Genomic DNA, 15,734 nt, shown 5'->3' with positions numbered 1-15,734 from the left:
AAACATGAATGTACTCCATATAATGGTATAGATTTTGCTGAGACTTTTAAAATCATTGTTCATCTCCACTTCCGTTATGTTTTGTGCATTCATATGTTATTATAGTTTGTATTGGAATTTATTGGCAAGTCGTAGAAATACTATTTACATTATGCATGTGTTGGTACAGGTGCAGATCACTCAATTTATGTATAAAACAATTATTTTTAAATCAAAAACTTATAAATGTCATTTCATCGAACTATAAAACTGCTTTATTAATTGAAAATTTGCTTATGATTGTTTATTATATATTTCACTATTTTAGCTGTCCCCCCTTTCTGATCACTATTCTACTATTTTACAAACATTGAACTGTACTATAAAGACTTTTCTATTTTGGTATTGAAACTACAGTTGATAAGTATTATTCTAGTTATACTTGGGAGAGTGCTGAATATACAGTTTTTACAGTATGGGCAGTATCTTAAGGTCTCTGTGATAGATTTTTTTGTTAACTGTATTTGCTCTCAGCAGTTGTGTAATTTTACTGATTACATAAATTTCTTTGAACTGTAAGCTTTATTTCCATATCAGCACTGATATACATTGTTACAAATCATATACCTTGACAGCTGTCTATAAAATTTACATACTTTTATAAATATATCAAGCAATTTCTGTGCCAAGCAAGAAATACATAAAATAAGTTATGAAAAGTCAATAAGCAGAATAATTCCACAGCTGATCTGTTACTCTCAACTAGATTCGATTATTTGGAGAAGGGCCTTATAATTATCAATATAAAAATATAGGTATGAACTGAGCTTTAGTCTTGATATTTAACCTTTTACCAGTAAATCTGTTATGAACATATTACTTCCAAAATGCAAAACCATGATAGTCTTGTTTTAGGTCATGATATCTTATATTTTTTCATATCCATTTTACTAAAATGTTTGTATTGCTTATGTGTGGCTTTCATTCGAAGGTTTACTGGTGTATAAGGTTTGATCAATTTAAACGGAAAAATCTAACAGTGACGTTAAAGACTTCTCTTAAAAGTCTTTGATCTATACCACCAATGAAAACATTTTCCTTATATGTTACCTCATATAGAAAATATAAAATTTTCTTAATAAAGATATACATGCAAAAAGTTTCCAACATAACAATATACAAATAATTTCATATTCGGGGAGAATATAAGACTAAGGTATTTTGATATACAGACATAACAACAATAGATATACAAACAGAAGTAGTAACCTGAAATAAAAAAATATATACTGATTAATACTTATATGGAATGGGAAAAGTTTCAACTATTCTCCACACTTGCTAAGTGCTCTTATGCATTATTAACTTTTTGTAGGCCCCAAGCACCTTGATCATGTAATTTTAAGATTATGTAATTAATCAACACAAAAACCTCATATAAGACAGCTATGTATGTGACACAAAAACAAGTATGTTAGTATAATTTCACCAACACCATATGGCAACGTATGTAAAAAACATGTATTTAGTGAAATGAAGTACAATATAAAAACGGCTAAAACAGTTATAATAATAATAACCTTCAGTAAAATTTTATGGTAATTTTTAAATTACTTGAAAATTTTCATTTGTTTGTGAAAATATGAGAAACAGTTTTATTTTCTTATTCTATATTTTGGCCACCATACTGTGGAGTATGACAAGCCTTTCAACCAAAGCTTCGTCATCTCCCTCCCCTCTGTAGTCCATTTTGTAGCTCTGCGTGTAACAGCAAAGAAACTAACACAAGAATCAAAACACTTTCGTATATCAATACATTGTTCCAGAGTATATACGTTTTACACACTCAAGTTAGTACCTTAAAGAAGTCTACTAACACTGTTCTTGCCATTTATTCACAGTTAGTGATTCTATATTGCTGGCCTGATTTAATACGTAAGTATTCTATCTTCTTAAGTGTAAATATACATGATGCGAAACAATTGTTTTCTTAAAGAAATCTTTAGTACATGAAGTATAGTAACCTACACCATTCTGTGGTGAAAAACGTACACTGAGGGACAGACAGTAAATGTAAGCTTTATCGTAGACGTAGAAATAATGTGAATCCAATGATTCAAGCAGTGTTCTAATTAACTATTAAATTTTAGTAAATTAATGATTAATAATATATCATTTCTTTAGGTTAACTAGCTTTGCTCTATGTTGTTGTTTTCGTAATTGTAAGTTAGATGCTTTAAATTTGTTGAAGTCCTTAAAAATATTTTTTGTGTATGTGTGCAAGAGAGAGAATTGTGATAGTTTCAAAATGAAAGTGAGAAAATGAACTGATATTTCGTATAACGTGTACAGAGACAAATTCCAATTTTTAGCTCGTTTCTCTGAGAGTAATCAATACTGGTCCATCTGTTAATTTTTTCATGAAATTCCACGCTTCCGTTCTCGTCATGCTTACAACAGTTTGGTTATTAATTGCGAGAATCTCATCGCCAGCCTTTAAAGTTCCTTCTTTATCAGCTGCTCCACCTAGTGTAAAAGTAGATAATATATTACTATACCATAATATATACTGATTGAAAGTAAAACGGTAATTTAGCGCCATGCTTTATAAATTTTATTATTAAAATAAAAAATCTAAGTTTTGTTGTATACGACAGAAAATTACTGCAGATAATATATATTATTGCAGGTTAGTTCTTTCGTTGACCAGTACTTTTAAATCACTCGGAGATAATTCAGTGTTCAGTCCACGTAAAGATAATAAATTATTTTCTCCTTTGACGTTTCTACAACCTTGAACTCGTGTAAGCTGTCGTAAGTTTTGCTGTAGGGCTACGCTGGGAATAATGTTAACTAAAGTAAAAGAAATCAGCGTACTTATATAAAGTAACGGCGATACCAAACACACTGACTCTATCTTGAAATAACTTTAAATTCCCTACCTAACCTCGTCACATTCTTAAAACTCTCTAGTATATGTTCTTACGTTTATCTTATTAAACTTTTTGGATCTCAATATTATCATTAAAATCCACAGCTCCCTCTTGCTAACATTTAAATCATATCATCAAAGATATAGCTTATAACAATATATATATATTTGAAAGAATAACATCATGGATAACTTCATAATTATTCATATTAGTAAATATTTATGTTCCAAAGTTATAAAGATACTTTGCTAATATGTGAATAAAAAGGTTACTTTTTCCCTAACATACTGAGTCAATCTATATTTTTTCATTCAACGTGATATACTGATTTCCGACAAATAAGTTAAAGTATCCGCAAAACAAAGGTTCCAAAGCTGTTATGCACAGGATAAATGGAACATGACGGCAAAGGAAAAGCAAACAAATCTGTATTTGTAGTTTACCAACTGGCCGACTTATAGTTGTTTGTAACGAAACTGATTGCCGTGGTTGGAGAAGAATTTCCTGAATACGTCTGTAGAGGACAAAAACAATGTTATACCGCACTTTCAAATCAGACAAAGGAGTCCTAGTGCGGTATCACATATCCCATAAATTACCTATTCGTCAACGACTACTCCAAATTACATATTCAAGGGAAAGAATCCTAGCTCATGCCAAATTGTACAAACAACTGTGTTAATCTGGAAATGCTTGAGATGGGCTTGCTCCGCGCTCAAGGGGCACAAGGACACAGGCTCAAACTGGTGCAAATTCTATATAATCTTTAACTAATCAAAGGGATTAGTACTTGTTTGCAAACTTTAAACATCCGCTTTATAAGAATGTCAAAAGTACATGAAAAACATCTACGAAAATTCACAAAAAGTTCCTGAAACTAACAATTATTTCAACTGTATCATGTGTATAAAAATTAACATTTTAGAGTCAAATTTTCATTAAATCTAATCTCCATATATTTTTTTAATGTTAGTTATGTAATTCGGATAGAGTCAAGTATTATTAATTTATATTTCATCACGAAATCTCACCTGTAAAGACTTTTTTAACAGTAAGAGGCTTATCCCCAGCTGGGGAATCCTTTCCACCTTCTAGACTAAATCCAAGCCCTGTTCCGTCTTTATGAATTTCGACCTTTCTTACACATTCATCTTCAGATTTTACTGTCGCAATGACAAATTGATATTTATTAGTAATACAAATCTATGTATATGGTATTCTTGACATTAATTCCAAATATTTGTATAGTTAATTTGTGTTATGTTTCTTGGATAATACTGTTTAAAGAATAACAATGCGTTATTTTAAATTATTATATATTTATTTACTGTTAATGAAATTTATCCATTATTGTTTCGTGTGTACGTCACTTTAGAGATACGGCTGGTTTAATAAACTTATTTATCATGTCGTAAATCATTATAAAGGTCATATTGTTAATTATATTAAGTGAGCAAATTTCCGAAATACACTATTTGTAATACTATCATTTTTAGATGAAAAAATTGTTTTAAACTTCTTACTTACTTTCTACTTTGGCATTATTTATATGCAGAAGTGCGAGTTTCCTCATCATTATACCGAACTCAATCCTTTTTACTAGCATAAACTATAAAAGTTGAAGTATTTAGGTGAAATTCAAAACCTTATATTTTTACGTACATATAACTTTCAGCATGTCTTAACAAATTTCAAAAATTATATTAGTCGTATATATATACATATATATACGAATTTATTTATGTTGTTTATTTCTAAAACGAGTTTACCTTCGCCATTCAACTTTTTCACTTCATCCATCCGTTTAGCACCAGCCGTGTACGGAAAATTTCCTTCTCCGAATAAAGCATCTTTTTCAGTACTTAAGACTCCAGTTGGAGGGCAATCTGGACGCTCTCTTGAAAGTACAAGCACAACTTCTTTTCTCGGAGACTTCAAAAGATTCACAGCATCACTATGACTCATTCCTTTCACGCAACGCCCATTGATAGAAATGATTCTATCTCCCTTTTTGATACGTCCGTCACGGTCTGCTAAACTTCCCGTTATTACTCTGTGAACCTGGAAAACAAATAAGTAAGACATTTTAAATATAAGGTGTTCAAAATAACTGTTAACAGGCTTATAATACAATAAGTGTGGCGAAAGAAAGAGGTAAACATTTTTCAATGTTCACTGATTAAAAATTTAATAAAAGAATTTCATGTATTCGTTTGAAGGTAAGTTGACTGCAAAACAAACAATAATAATCATGAAATATGATTCAAGTCGTCGCTTATTTGCACTGAATCAAAATTATAGAAATATGGACAGTAACAAACAAAATACGTTTTCCAGCCAAACTTTAGTCCTTCCACCCTAACTGCTCAATGTCTACGAAAGTGTGTGTTGTTTTGGGCTAAAAAAAGCCTGGATAAAACAAAGCTAACTCGACATCAGAAGCTAATATTTTTAGCATGGAAAAAAGCTTACCAAGAATATGCAAATCATGAACGAACCCTTAGTTCCTTATCATTAACTCTGATCACTGATAAACAGTGTTTGTTCTCTAAGAAAACCATACATATTGGCAACTTTATTAAAATAAACAAATCTGATTGAAACATCCGCCTACACGAAAAGTAGAAACAAAAAGTTTCAGTGCCTACTTTTGTCAACGGATGTTTACGCATTTGTAACGATGGAGATAAGAAGCAAATGGTACACATAAACAGCAGTACTGTCGAATGAAGGTTGTATCTACAGAAACACTGAATACAAGTTTCAAATAGGTTATAATGGCACTGGTTAGGTAACATTTGGAGTAACGGGTTCAGTCATGGGCTTTTTATCATATGGAAAACATTGAATGATTGGAGAGGGTTCAGAGGAGGGCTACTAGGATGATACCTAAGATAGAAAGATTGTCAAACGAGGATAGGTTAGTTTCTCTGAAATTATTTTCTCTTGAAAGAAAGAAGAATTAGAAGGGATCTGATTGAGGTGTTTAAGGTTGTTAAATGGATTGATAGTATAGATGATTCATCTTTTTTCGTATTTAATAATGAGAATGATAAGACTAGTGGACACAAATATAAGTTTTAGCAGGGAAGGAGTCGTTTTTAGCTAAGACAGCTTTGTTTTTCCAAAATGATTGTTGGCCCTTAGAACGAATTGCCTTCAAATATGGTAGACGCAGTTAATTTAAAGAAGTTTAGGGGAAGGCTTGATGAATGTTTGGATGATAAAGTCTGGATTTGAGTGTTTTATTTTAGGGTTTAGTATAGTAGATAGGATGGCCTAGATGGACCAATAGGTCTCTTGTTGTCCTTGAATTATATGTAAGGTGAAGAAATATATAATTAAAAAGTCGGTGGAATGAGTTACATAAGTGCCTATAAAACCCTTTTTACAGTAAGTGGTATAAGAAAAATAAAATGATAGAAGTATTTTATACTGCAAAATACAACAAAATGTTAAGCTCAGTTTTGTTGTAAACTGCTTGTGATGATACATAAAGAAACATAAGCCAATAAATCAAACATTATTAATATATAACATATTGGACAGATAAAAACTATAGAAGAAAATTGTGTATGTACTTCTGCAGAATCATACACCTGAAAACAAGTAACAAGACACACCATGTCAGTTATAGGTGAAAATAACTCGTATGTTGCGTTGAAAACATTGACTTAGTTAGATAAATCGGAATAAATAATAGAACCCAAGCAATAACGTCAAGGATAAACCTAAGAGAATGGTTGTTTTCTTAAAATTGTCTGAAAATATGTAATGATTTTGAAGCCTAATTATTCAAACACGGCTTATAGATAAGAAAAAAGTGTCACAACCTTTTAGAAAATTAGACACAGTTAATTATAACGAAAGACGTTGCAGTAAAATGAATATCACATGAAAAATGAGGAAATTACGCAACTTTTAACCATCTCCAAAACTGCGAAGGAAGAGGTGGTTCTAGTATGTTTAGAAACATGCTATCACTCTGAGAATATGCGTGTAAGCTGCAATGAAAAAGTTAAAAGCTCTTTCATGTGAAAAAATATCAATAATTTAATTCACATTACTGCGCCTCCTCGCGATTTGTTAGTTTTACAAGTTATGTTACCATATTTGTTTCTTAATTTTACACACACTTAAAGGAGATGCCTTTTATTTGTAAAATATATTATTGATGGGTAAATGTTTTAGCTTAATTTTTAACGGAACTAATTTCCTTAATATTACAACATTCTGATTACAATAGTTTAAAAGTTTGACACTTTTATTCTAATATTTATTCACACACTTAAATGTATCGTGTATGTATTTTTATCTGTAGTTGAAAATAGTTGTATTGAAAATTATAACAGTATATAGTTGCAAGCATGCAGCCTATAAACTAACGAAGGTTGCTTCTTGAGCAGTAAATCTCGTTTTATGTTGTTTTATTTTTTAATGGCCAAGTATTTATTTTACGACGTCTAAATCAGTGATTCACACACATTTTGTGTGTGGGGGATTGTTATTTAAAAGAAAAGTATTAAATTGTGGAACATAACAAGGAACGTTAAACGTTCTTCGTCTGCTTGTTTGGAGAAGACGTATCGATTTGTTAAGATAGGTCTTAATAGAGAAGATGTCACTTCAAGCTGTTAGCGCAGTTCTTCATCGGGTAAAAAAACTGATCAAGGTCTAAGCTAACAGATAGAATCCGGTATATAAAAAATAACTTTCACTAACATAAAGTTATATACATATTTGATTAAATAGACATAGAATAAAATAAAATGAAATACATACTGTGATTTCCTTAACCTCACAGTCAGCACCACCTGCTAAAGTAATTCCAATACTCCCCCCTTGAATTTCCCTGTGAATCACCACAACAGTGACATCCTGGCTACATGGTGCAACTTCATCTTGAAGGGACTGGTTAGCTTCATCAATTAATTGTTGGAGCTCCTGTAAAGAAATCAGACTTGTTGTTGAGGCTAGAGATGTTACTGAGCCATAGGGATCACAAGTATTCGAAGACAATGAAGTCTGCGAACCATAATGTACAGGAGTGTTTGTTCCCGAACCATTTGTATTAGAATCAACAGAAGACATGGGATTGAGATCACAGTCTGTTGATATGCTGCTCAGACTATATTTATGAGAAGAGAAAAAGTTACGATCTTCGGACGTTCGGCGAGAACTGGGTTTTGGTATCCAGCTATGTTGTGCACTTTTTGCTTGATTTTCAAAGTTTTTACGAATATCACTAACGCTTGTCGAAGCACGGGGTCTATTTCTTTGGCCTAATTGGTCTAAAGATTCACGGCTCTTAGTAAATGCCTCGTTTGTATCATAATTATGATAAGATTTTGGAAGAGATTCTGCTGAACTTACGTTGCTATATCTCAGAAAGTAGCTGCCATAAGTGAAATTATTATTCCACATATTATCAACATGTACTTTTTCCTTGGCTTCAATAAGCGATGTAGGTCTTGGACCAGTCGATTTTTTTTCCCGAAGTTTAACCGTTGAACTTGAATTGGTAGCAACTGTATTACTTGGAACACTCTGACGTCTGATGTAAGCTTGATGTTCACGACTTTTAGGGATTAAAGACGGTGGGAGTTTTACGTTTCCTTTGTGAACCATGTACGGCAAAGATTCGATTTTGGTTAGAGATCGTGTACTTGATGAAACTGGTGATAACTTTACTTCTTGTTTGTTATCATGGGTCTTTTTCTCCCATTTTTCTGCTAAGGCTCTGAAATTTTTGACACTGTCGGCTGAACCATTTTCAGTTTTCTTTAACACCGTTTTTTGTTGACTTAAGATGCTTGGTTTAAATAAGGTCTCTTCTGTTTCATTCTCTAGTTTTTCGAGTTCATTTAGTCGGGGATTTAATGATGATGAATGTGATGTATTTTTGGATAGTGAAGAGTTCACATTGTCAAGAAGTACAACAGGACCACATTCGTTTCTGGTCAAGTGACATTTAGGTGCAGTTTTCCTGTCTCCTACTTGTTGTTTGATGCCATTATCAGCTAGTAGCTGATCAGACTGCTTAACTTCATTTTCAGGTACAATCATACTAACGCACACTGGCTGTGCTAGAAATTTTCCTTCAATCTTTCTCAAAGAATCTAGTGAGGAAGAGGAATCTTGACAAATTTCTGATATGACAATTTTCTTACTTTCCTTACAAACAATCTGCTCACTTTGAGAGGAAGTATCAAGCAAATTGTTTAATATAATTTCTGTCGTGGGCTCAGGTGTGATCGGTCTTTTGTCTTTGTTTGATTCATAGTTGATATCGGATAATTTTGAAGCTGTCAATTCTTTTGAATATTTATAAAGATCTGATTTTTTTACAGTATTTTCTTCAGACATATTTTCTTCGTAATCACAGTTCTGTTCAAATTGATTTCCTATTTCCTCTAACTTGTATTCTTGTTCATATTTTATCTCTTTGGGCGCTGGAGGTACATCGACAATAATCGAAGGTAATGCTACTTCAGGAACGGATTTAATATCCTCTGATAAACCGTGCATGTTCTTTGTTGTCATTTCGTCTTTGTTTTCCTGGACTGATTTTTCTTTCATTTCTTCTACCGGAAAGTCTGTGAGAATCTGTGGGTTATTTGAAATGTGAATAGGAAGTGATATTGAATCAGACAAAGACACTTTATCACAAGTAACAGGAAGTTCTGTTTTGGATTGATATGAACTGTTAGATTTCTTCTCCTCTGTGTCCGATGCACCAGAACCATCAAGACTAGATATGCTACTTGACTTACTTTGGCTAGAATACGTAGATGGCGGTGGCGCAGTGCACATATTACTGGATATTGAAGAGATGGGTGACACTCCGAACGTTTGGAGAGACCGGCGCTTAAATGCTGGCGAGTACTTTGGAATATCAGAATCAGTATTTTTCCAAGGCGGCTCAGACAAAATGGGTGAAATGCTCACATCTTTTCCAGCAATGTTACTATTAAAATAGTAACCTCGTCTAGTGAATGGGCTGGTATATTTCTTCTGTTGAAACCCAGGGAAAGGTTTTTCAGAATTTGATTTCGGTAAAATGTTAGTGGTACTACTCATAATTGTTGGTTGTAAGTTTGATACTGTATTATTACATTCATCGGAAACTATTACTCCTTTCATTTTTGTATAATTCTTTGTTTGACTATCAACTACTGAGTCCGAAAAATTGTTATAATCGGTATTTGAATTTGTCTCGGCTGTAAACTTGACAGTTTCATTTGAAAATCGAGTTCTTGTTTCTGCGGATGATGAATCTTCAAAGTTGTCTTTTGCAAAATCTACGCCTTTGTTGAATGCTCTGATGTTACTATTTCCATTAATTTCATGCTCTTCTAAAAGCTTTGCTTTAAAGTGATATTTATCATTTAGTGAAACTGATTGATTATCTTCTGAAGAAAACATTTCTTTATTTTCACTACACAACTTTTCCATTTCTAAATTTGCAATTCCATTTTCGTTTGAATTCCTTTCCTCTTTAGGCTTATTACCATGTATTTTCTTTGACCAGTCTTCATCAAGTTTATTCTTCGAAAATGTAGATTCTTTATTTATTTCAAACTCTTTAGATTTTAGTACAGGGGAAGCTTCACTTGAGGACGTTTGTTCTTGATCGAATATATCAGCATCTGCATCGATATCCTTGTGTCGTTTGTTACTGGAAAGGCTAGTTACATAGTTTAACTGATCGTTGGAATCTTCTGATAGTGGGTTACCACATAAATTTGTTTCTTCAGAAGTAAGCACCAAAATATTTTCAAGTGTACCACAACTAAGTAGAGATTTATCATGTTCTGACTGAACGTCTTTAAGTTTGGGAGGAAGAGAGGCAGGAAGTGGAGGAGGTTCTACGCTCATTGAAAGTAGGTTATTATCTACAGATTCATTTACCTTTTGTGAAGCTAACGTAAAGTCATTTGAAGATGAAGAGCTTACAATCGAATCCTTACATAACGGGTCTTTTATCAAATTTCCGTTATTTGTTGCAGAACTTATTATTTTGTCTCCCGGATTAAACAATTCAGACGTAAGAAGATTTTCACTATTTTCAAAGTGACTGTTAAAATATACACCATCTGTATGTACGTTCTTTTCTGTAACGTGTCCTGCCTCTCCATTAATGTCATCAAGAAAGACTCCTGAATCCTCGGAGCCACTGGAATGTCGTAGTCGGACGAAGTATTGGTGGTAGTGAGCATCTATACCATTCGATGGAAACTCTTCACCATCAAGAGTCTGACGGGAAGGTTCCAATGTATCTGAAGACCTGGAAATTGTTCCAGAAGTTGATATTTCACATTTTTTACCTAAATGTGAAATTCCATAGTCTTGCTTGTAAGCTTCTGCAATACCTATAAAAGAGAAGATAAAAAATAAAAATGGAACACATTCCAACTAAAGCAAGAATGTAGTGTTGTTTGAGGTTTATTAAATATAGAATAACGCGAAAGTATGATGCTCTTTTGGTGTGCTGATGCAAACAACATCCTCTAAATAATCTGCAACAAATATCAAGAGTACTAAAGCGCTATTGAATAATACAATATAAGCAACTGTTCTCTTATACCTATAAATATAAACGGAAAGTAGGGATCATTGGTTATTCGTAGAATCGCTATAAGAAGTATCCAAAACAAAAAAAAAATGCTGCAATTAAAAGTATGCAAACAAGTAAAGTGATACTAGTTGAATATATTTTTAAAACAATTTCAATCCCTACGTTGGTTGGGAAGTTTAGACTGCATCATTTAGCTATACGGATTACAATGCCAACCAAAGTAGGGGTTGAAAACCTTTAAAATTTTAATTCCCTGTACTTATTAGATTGTGTTTTGATTAATATTACCTTTATATTCCAGGTCAGCTTTTTTTAGTTGTTGCTGAACGTTATTCAATCCTTTTGTAACTTCCAGCTCTTCTGGATGCTCGTCTTCCGTGGCGCCCTCTACTGTCTGTTGTTTGAACACCGAATACTCATTATTTTCGATACGAAAATTTTCGTCGCAGTTGGATATTGGTTTTGAAACATTCATTGGTGGAAATACGTCGAAATTAGCACTGTCGTGGCAGATTTCCCTAGTATGGAGTTCTTCGTTATCTGTGTATAAAACACAGGAGTCAGTTAGTTTAGTACCGATAAACCTCACTAACATAATCTGTAGAAATTCCATTGTCTTTACTAATCGCTTTCAGCAGTTAAATGTGTTTCTAAAAAACATATAACTTCTAGCGAACTTTTGTTACACTTAAATCCGATGACAGAATTAATAACTTCCCTAGTTGATACTGAAACAGTATTATTACGTTCATCAAAAACTATTATACCTTTCATTTTTATATAATTTTTTGTTTAAATATCAACAAGTTAGCCACTAGCTCTTTCTAGACAAGCATCTAGTATCATGCCCCTTTCAAACTGAAAAAAGTGTGTGTTTTCTTATAGCAAAGCCACAGCGGACTATCTGCTGTGTCCACCGAGGGGAATCGAACTCCTGCTGTCCCACCGGGGGAGCAAAGTTGAAAAAATCCTTGCTCTTATCCATTGTGTTGTTACTAATCATTCTTGTATTCGTAGGGTTATGAAAGCGGTTTCGTGTTTAAATTATCATCATTGTAACCTCCAACAACGTAAAAATTAAGCTATTCAAATATGATACAAATACAAATTTTTACCATATTTTATCAGTGATCGATATCTAAAATTTATATAGAAGGTAGCATAAAAGTAAGCATTCTAATACGTATACTTTTGACTTATCTGGTAAACGTTTTCACACTTAAATCAAAATTTAGTCAGTAATTATTTTACTGACGGAATTGACAGCGCCCCTAGTTTGTATTAAGCAATATCGTTAGTTAATTTATTTTCAGGTATCACAAATTCTGGAACTTTTAGTGAAAATGTTATTGTGAAAAGACAAAATTATACAAACTTGATTGAAAGAGCTTCATGAACATGTAACAAAATGTTCCATCTATGAACATTTAACAATGACCAGACACGTGGTAGCGCTAGTTGCTCTAGATAAATCCGACTTTATCTATCACTTGAAGAATGGTAAATGATTTCAGCCTGATCCAATCTTTCTGTGTCCATAAAGTAAGTACACACACTATGTTTGGAAATTACGTGATAAAGATTGCTTATTTGTATTATATATTGTGTCCAGTCTCTTTATTTCCATCTCGTGAATTTAGTTACTCAGATATTACTATACCATTACTGTAAGGTTAATTCATTTTTTCCTGAACGTACCCTAATATTACTATCATTGAAACTATTCTTTATAACCAATCACTGAAAACCAAGTTAAAAACTTAAAAAGAATGAACTCATTTCATGTTATCCAGTTCTTCTGAGTATAAAAATTGGGGTAAAGGCGTTCTTCACATATGCACTATACATATTAAGCCATACCGGTGCGGTAATTGTCTAATATCAAGGAAAAGTTTCTGTCTGTCTGTGGACGCATCTCCTCCTCAACGAGTTGACCAATCTAGACTAGACTTGGCATGCTAACTTAGTAGTCTAAAAGCAAACCAAATTCATATCAAACTTTCCCATATATTGAAAAATAATAATATTTTATGTAATAACCACTATATCGTTACTGCAGTAGCTACTATAAATAGTCGAGTTTCAAAAAACTCACTCCACAACAAAATTCTACAAGTCAAAGATTGTAAATAAAATTTTCAGCATTTTGGCTTCTTTCCCATAATTACCAAAATATACAGTAATAAAATATCCAGATACAGTGTGGAGAATAAAGACATTACTGCTCTTTAAGTTTCTGCTCTTTCCTCATTCACACCATTTAACTTCCAGTTTATACTAGGGTTAGAGTAATAAAATATCCAGATACAGTGTGGAGAATAAAGACATTACTGCTGTTTAAGTTTCTGCTCTTTCCTCATTCACACCATTTAACTTCCAGTTTATACTAAGGTTAGAGTAAGCACTAAAGCCTGAATTAGAAAAGTAGTTCATAATTAGAATATTTAAGGATATTTATTGATGTAGAATATAATTGCCCGTAGAAGCAAAATTCGAGATTATTATTAATTCTCATGTAACAAATTCAGACAGTAGAAATCTTAACTACACCTCTACTGTCAAATGGGCTGTTTTGAATAAGAAGTAACGCAATTTCTTTGCCATTCATGTCAAGTTTCTAGACTGCTTCTCCTTCTCACTTCCCCTGCCTCATAATTTTCTTGGAGAATTAACACTACTGAAAATCCTCGCAAAGATTTTACTCATTTTTAGCTAACTTGTGCGTGTTTTCCGCGTTTTCAAGAGAAAAAATACGGAGGAGTACAGTCTCCTTAAAATTATCTTCAAAACACTTAAGGTAAGACATTTAACGTAAATTAGAAGACTTTCAAAAAGGAAGCCTATTATGGACTGAGAGTTCACTTTTACTCGTAGACTTTCACCGGATCTGTCGGACTTTCACCAAGGGCAGAACTGGGTAGAGAATTTGTCATACAAAAATTATTCAGATTTCACATCTACTTAAACTCTACCTCTTTACGATGAAGCTTAAGAATAAGATACGAAAATAACAAAACATTTATTCGATTCCCAAAAAAGAAGTTTGTAAGATTTAATATACAAATAAGTATTGTTAGTATGTAAATAAAAACACTGTATATGACTAAAGTGTGAAGAAATTATATTATTATTATATTTCATTAACGTCAAATCACGTTTTCCACAGTTGTTATTTAAAATTTAATTTTAACTGACTAGTGATAAAATATCATAACAAAGAGTAAACATTTCACTTATACAAGACATTAAAAACAGTCTAAGAACTTTATTCCAGACGTTCTCTTTATTTAATGTTAACACGAAAACAGCTCATCTTTATTGTTTTGTTTGTTTGAAGTTAAGCACAAAGCTACACAATGGGCTATCTGTAATCTGCCCACCACGGCTATCGAAACCCGGTTTCTAGTGTTGTAAGTCCACTGTGCCACTTGGGGGCGCTCGTCTTTATTCCAGACGTTCTCTTTATTTAATGTCAACACGAAAACAGCTCGTTAAATACAGGAAGATATTTGCCCCTCACTTTTAGAATATTCAACTTGAAGACGGGTAGTTTGTAATACAAATGTGAGAGAAATAATTATATTGTGTCTTAACAGGAAATTCGTTAACTAATAACACCCATATTTTAGAATAAAAATGTACTAAAATATGAATTTATACTTTTATTAATACCGGCATAAAACTATAACTAGTATGAAAGCTTGATTAGCCATAAAATTCGCTGTGACCGCTCAAGCAATACAGACATATCCCCAGGGCCCTTAGCTTCGTGTTCTCCATACCACATGATCAGGTGAGCTTAAAAGCTCCAACACTGATTGGTTTGCGTGAGTATGATCCTGTTCAGGTTTAGAGGTAAAAAACAAGGGGCAATATACTATATATTTTACATCAGCATTCTTAATTTGTTTACACTTCATTTTAACCTTCAAGTCTAATTTTATTTGGTGTTAACAAAAACGTAAAATATAATTTTTCCTTTTTATTAGCCACACATTATATATTGCGAAACAAGCGTAATTTCTAAAGTAAATTATCGAACGTGTAACGTTAAAGTCCAGCATTCTAATTAGAAACATACGAAACTAACAACAAGATTAACATCTAAATTAGCTTTTCGTTAGATTTATTATAAAGGTCAATTAAAGTAGGCGAGTTTGTTTGTTTTGAATTTCGCGCAAAGCTACACGAGGGCTATCTGCGCTAGCCGTCCCTAATTTAGCAGTGTCATACTAGAGGGAAGG

The 15,734-nt window shown here is 32.7% G+C and overlaps 1 protein-coding gene across 1 annotated transcript in view; it reads right to left on the bottom strand.

Moving 5' to 3' along the window:
* Positions 1–15,734, bottom strand: part of LOC106468846 — a 78,107-nt gene continuing 62,373 nt past the window's right edge. Inside the window, exons 5-9 of the mRNA XM_022397204.1 lie at positions 11,779–12,030; positions 7,695–11,284; positions 4,682–4,973; positions 3,944–4,075; positions 1–2,505 (exon numbers count right to left, since the gene is read on the bottom strand). Coding sequence (XP_022252912.1) covers positions 2,348–2,505; positions 3,944–4,075; positions 4,682–4,973; positions 7,695–11,284; positions 11,779–12,030 — 4,424 coding nt within the window. The 3' untranslated portion in view covers positions 1–2,347. The remainder of the gene's footprint in view (positions 2,506–3,943; positions 4,076–4,681; positions 4,974–7,694; positions 11,285–11,778; positions 12,031–15,734) is intronic.

This window comes from Limulus polyphemus, unplaced genomic scaffold, assembly GCF_000517525.1.
Source record: "Limulus polyphemus unplaced genomic scaffold, Limulus_polyphemus-2.1.2 Scaffold3188, whole genome shotgun sequence".
In the NCBI taxonomy this organism is placed as follows: Eukaryota; Metazoa; Arthropoda; class Merostomata; order Xiphosura; family Limulidae; genus Limulus; species Limulus polyphemus.
The sequence above is the reverse complement of the archived record's forward strand: the minus strand, read 5'-3'. Positions and strand labels throughout refer to the sequence as shown.